The 4,255-nt window shown below is 39.9% G+C and overlaps 1 protein-coding gene across 1 annotated transcript; it reads left to right on the forward strand.

The window, feature by feature from the left end:
* Window positions 1-294: 294 nt before the first annotated feature.
* Window positions 295-4,255, forward strand: LOC113742996 (uncharacterized). Its single transcript, XM_072046082.1, has 2 exons — window positions 295-539; window positions 768-4,255. Exon 2 carries the CDS (start codon window positions 834-836, stop codon window positions 3,915-3,917), a length of 3,084 nt encoding a protein of 1,027 aa, XP_071902183.1. The 5' UTR covers window positions 295-539; window positions 768-833; the 3' UTR covers window positions 3,918-4,255.

Below are 4,255 nucleotides of genomic sequence, written 5' to 3' on the forward strand. Positions count from 1 at the left end.
ATTCAAAGTTCGTCAAATTATCTTACCCATTCAAATATTAAATGCACAATGAAGATGTGATAAAACTTAAGTCACTGGTTCTAATAACTCAAGTCTATTTAAGTTTTTGGCTTTCAAATGAAGTAATAATTCATTTTTGGAAAAAAAATGAAGTAATAATTCATTTTTTCTTATCAAAAAGAAAATTCATTTTTTCTTTTTTCTATTTTTAATTTTTGTTGAACGGAGACGTGGAGGGCTAATCCTAGTAAAATACAAACACGTGACAGCAAAGACAATGCCGTTGCACAAAGGACATGTTTCTTTAACCAAACCACATGAACAAGCACAGCAGCAAAAGAGCCCTTCTTTCTTTCTTTACTGGACCTGTCTTTTCTGCCTAAACTCCGGTGCGCTCTTTGCAGAAAAATCCCACATCCCCCCGCAAAAGAAAGAGCTATTCCTTTGCCTCAAGAATCAATCTTTTAGTCAGTGGAATCTCTCCTCTTTACCTGAGAATTAGTTTCTGAAATGAGTATCGTTTTCAGTTCTTCCTCCAGGTACCTCACGTTTTTTTTCTTGTTTAAGCAGGTTTTTTAATGTCCATTTCTGTTACTTCTTGGTAAATGTGTGTGTGATTTTAACTAGTTATGGGTAGATTTTTTGTGGGTTTTTCTTATTTTTGCTGTAGATTGACTTTTTTGCATTTTTGGAGAGTTTCTTTTAGCAGCAAGTTGTGAAAAATGTGTTTTGTAATCCTTGTGATTTTGTTCTGTTTTGGATGACAGTGAAATAAATTGATGAGGGATTAACTGCTCTTGGGAAAAGTTGAGACCTTTAATGGAATTCTTGAAATGGAAACTCAAAAGGACTCAAAAGCTGTAGAGGGGGGTTTTGTGCAGTTAAAAGAGAGTCAAAGTCTGAAACCTTGTGGTCAAATGCCTCGAGAAGGTTATGAGAATTCTAGCGCTTCAGTTTTGGTTGCAGGAGAAGACGGTGGTGGGATTAATGTAAATTGTAGAGACGTTGAAGTAAGTGATACGGAAATAAATAAAAGCTTTGACGGTGGTGATAATGGTTGTACATTAGATGGTCTGGTGAATAGAGGGGAAGCTTTAGTGAGTGAGCTTGTTGCTGAAGAAAATCAGAACACAAGAGGCTCTCTGGGGTTGGATGTCCAACAAGAAAACATAGGGAAACCACAAAATAATGGGATGAATGGTGCCAATAGCCAGGCTTTGATTCTTGAGGGGAATGAGGGGATTGAAGTTGAAAAGGTGGAGACTGAGGAGGGAGTTGAGAAAGGCAATGATGCAATGGAACAGTCTGAGGCAGTAGATTCTCCGAGGAAGATTGAAGTTTCTGGTGACGGTTTTTCTTTGTTTGTGGAGGTTTTCGGTCCGATGGACGGTATTAATCAAGCTGATGAAGGGAACTGCAGTGACTGGCATGCATTGAGAGAGGGCGGACCTGATCTTGAAGATTCATGCCAAAGAAATGAAGCATTGTCATCTGGCGAAGAGACAATTGCCCAGGTTTCAGAGGCTGGTGATTCTTTACTTGATGTGATGAAGAATAGGCCAATAAGTGAAGAAGTACCTGTAAAGAATGAAACGGCAGGCAAGGATTCATGCAATAGAAATAACAGCTTTAATGTTGGTGATTTGGTATGGGCTAAAACCAAGACACAGTTATGGTGGCCTGGAATGATTACTGATCCCTCAAACTCATCAAAGGGTGCTGCAGATTCCCACAAAAAAGAATCTTTCCTGGTTAAGTATTATGGAAATGCTAATTTTATTTGGTGCTCCTCATCTCAGTTGAAGCATTTTCTTGAGTACTTTGACGAGATGTCTCATCAAAACAACTCTAGAAACTTTCGTGGGGCACTAGACAGGGCTGTCATTGAGATTGGTAGGCGTGTAAAGGCAGAGATGACCTGTTCTTGTTCTTTAAAAGAAAACCAAAAAAATTCTGCTCAGTCTGCTGATCAAACTGTGAAGAGATACTTATCAATGGACCGAATGGGTACCAGTGCTTTTTGGGGATCTCATTTTCAACCTGCTAGTTTTCTACAATCGGTAAAGTATATTGCACAGGGAGCACCTGTGCCTGGTAAAATTAAATTAACCATCACCCAAAATTGTCTTTCAGCGTTTTATCATTCTTTGGGGCATTGTCAATTGCCCATGCATCAACTCAGGCCAGCTGATGCCAAAGATGGTCGTCATAATGGTCTGAATTTGGGAGAAAAGGACAAAGACCTAAATAATGATGGAAAGGAGAATGACACTGGTGAAGCTGAGGTCTTTTCTCAGCAGTTGAGCCCCTTCATTTCTGCAGAAGGTACCGAAGATGATCTTTTAGATGGAGAAAATGATCGGAGGATGGATAGCAGATCTGCAAAAGGCAATGAAGCAAGAGAAAGAAGGAAGAGCAAGTACTTATCCTATCCTTACATAAACCCCAAGAAGGGCAATGCAGATGCACCAACTTCTGGAGAAAATGTGGAAATGAACTGCAACTCTGGACAATCAAATGGTGATAAGAAATCACGGAAAGCTGGGCCACATAGATCTACTAATTCCTCTGATATGCTTGGCAAAGCGAAGGATATTAAGGCGTCTTCGGCTGAAATACTCTCTGAACTCCTTGTTACTGCTCTTGATTGTTTGCATCCCAAGAGAAGACAACTTTCTGGTTCAGTCAACAGGTTTTTATGCAATTTCAGGAGATTTTCATTTTTAGACATTGAGATAGCTAATAAGCATATTGGTGATGAAGTTGAAATTAAGGTGGATGGAATGACTAAATCTTCAAATTATGACTCAGAAGGAACAAATGGAAAGGATTCAGTTGAACACAATTCATCCAGTGCCAAGCCTAAGAAGAGACGTACAAAGAAGGAAGATGGAACCTCAGTAGGCACTTTCTTGTCTGGCTCAGCTATAAATGCATTAAGTAGTTCAGTGGTAATTAAATGCCAGGGAGTGGGTTCTGATATGCCAGAAAGTGAAAAAGTACCCAGCCGGCCGGAGGCAGGAACAGTTCCAGGAGTACTTGATATTAAAGAGGCGACTGGATTACCAGACTTGAATGGGAATATCCAAGTCTCATCAGCCGAAGATTGCCAGGATCCAGGAACTACTGCATTTCATTGTGGACTAGAACCAAACATTAGACAGACGGAGGATTTAGCTAGAAAAAATGCTTATACCAGAACTGTAGGCTTGCTTGATCCTAGTCGAAACAACATTAAATTTGTCCAGTTGTTGAAAGATGTGCAAGCAATGAGTCCGAATTTCCTGAACACTGTTCCTCAGCAGAATAATATCCAGGGTGAAACTGCATTTACTTCAGAAGTCATTGCCCAGCAATCAGATGCCAGTGGAAACAGCATTCAATTTGGATCACTATTAAACAGCTTTCAGCCAACACCCTTATTGTCTCCAGCTGCTAAACCTGTGCGCAGGAAAAGAAAGGACAAAGCTTCAAACCTCCCAGATTTGAATGGTAATGTTGTTGAATCTGTCTTACCTGGAAATAATGCAACAGATACAAACTCAGCTATGGCACAAACTAAACCGCCACGGAAAAGGAGGAGAAGAAACAAGTCTACCGCTGCAGTTCTGGATATTAGTGCCAATCACAATAAGGTGCAGAATTCTCTTGGTGTTTCAGGCCCTTCATTGACTCCTTTGGTGCCACCCCTTCTGCCCATGGATGGACTCAAGAGCCCTGCAAAACCTTCTGGTTCAAATCCTCAGAATCGTGATCCACCTGATCTTTTGTTTATCAAAAAGAATCTTGAGATGATGAAATCAACATTGGAGAAGGCAGGTAACAATCTTTCACCAGAGATGAGAGCAAAGTTAGAAAGTGAGATCAAAGCTTTTATGCAGAAGATCAGCTCCATGGTTGGTTCTTCGTCCTCTTAGCTTACTTCAGACTGTGATTTCTCCCTTGTCTAGTTGAGGTAGGATACCTTTAAGGGTATGCGACAATAACATATTTTACATAGAGGTGTAGCTTCTTCTTTCTCCTTTCGTTTCTGATACATCTCTGTGTGAGAATAGTTTGTAATGCTCCACTTGCTGGTGTTTCTCTTGGATAGTTACATCTTTGTTAGATGATGACTCAAGTGATTTGTTGTTTAAGCAAGGGAGCTGCTTCTAAGATTTTCATGGCTAAAGCACTGGATTTGTTTAGTTATCTAGAACTTTTTACAATGCTAGTTTTTTAATATCTTAAAGGAGCTTCCGTGTCTCTTTTGATC

The sequence above is a fragment of the Coffea arabica genome, chromosome 4c (genome assembly GCF_036785885.1).
Source record: "Coffea arabica cultivar ET-39 chromosome 4c, Coffea Arabica ET-39 HiFi, whole genome shotgun sequence".
NCBI lineage: Eukaryota > Viridiplantae > Streptophyta > Magnoliopsida > Gentianales > Rubiaceae > Coffea > Coffea arabica.

Excerpts from the sequence above, each read along its gene's own strand:
- LOC113742996 (XM_072046082.1), top strand. The coding sequence starts at position 834 with ATGGAAACTCAAAAGGACTCAAAAGCTGTAGAGGGGGGTTTTGTGCAG.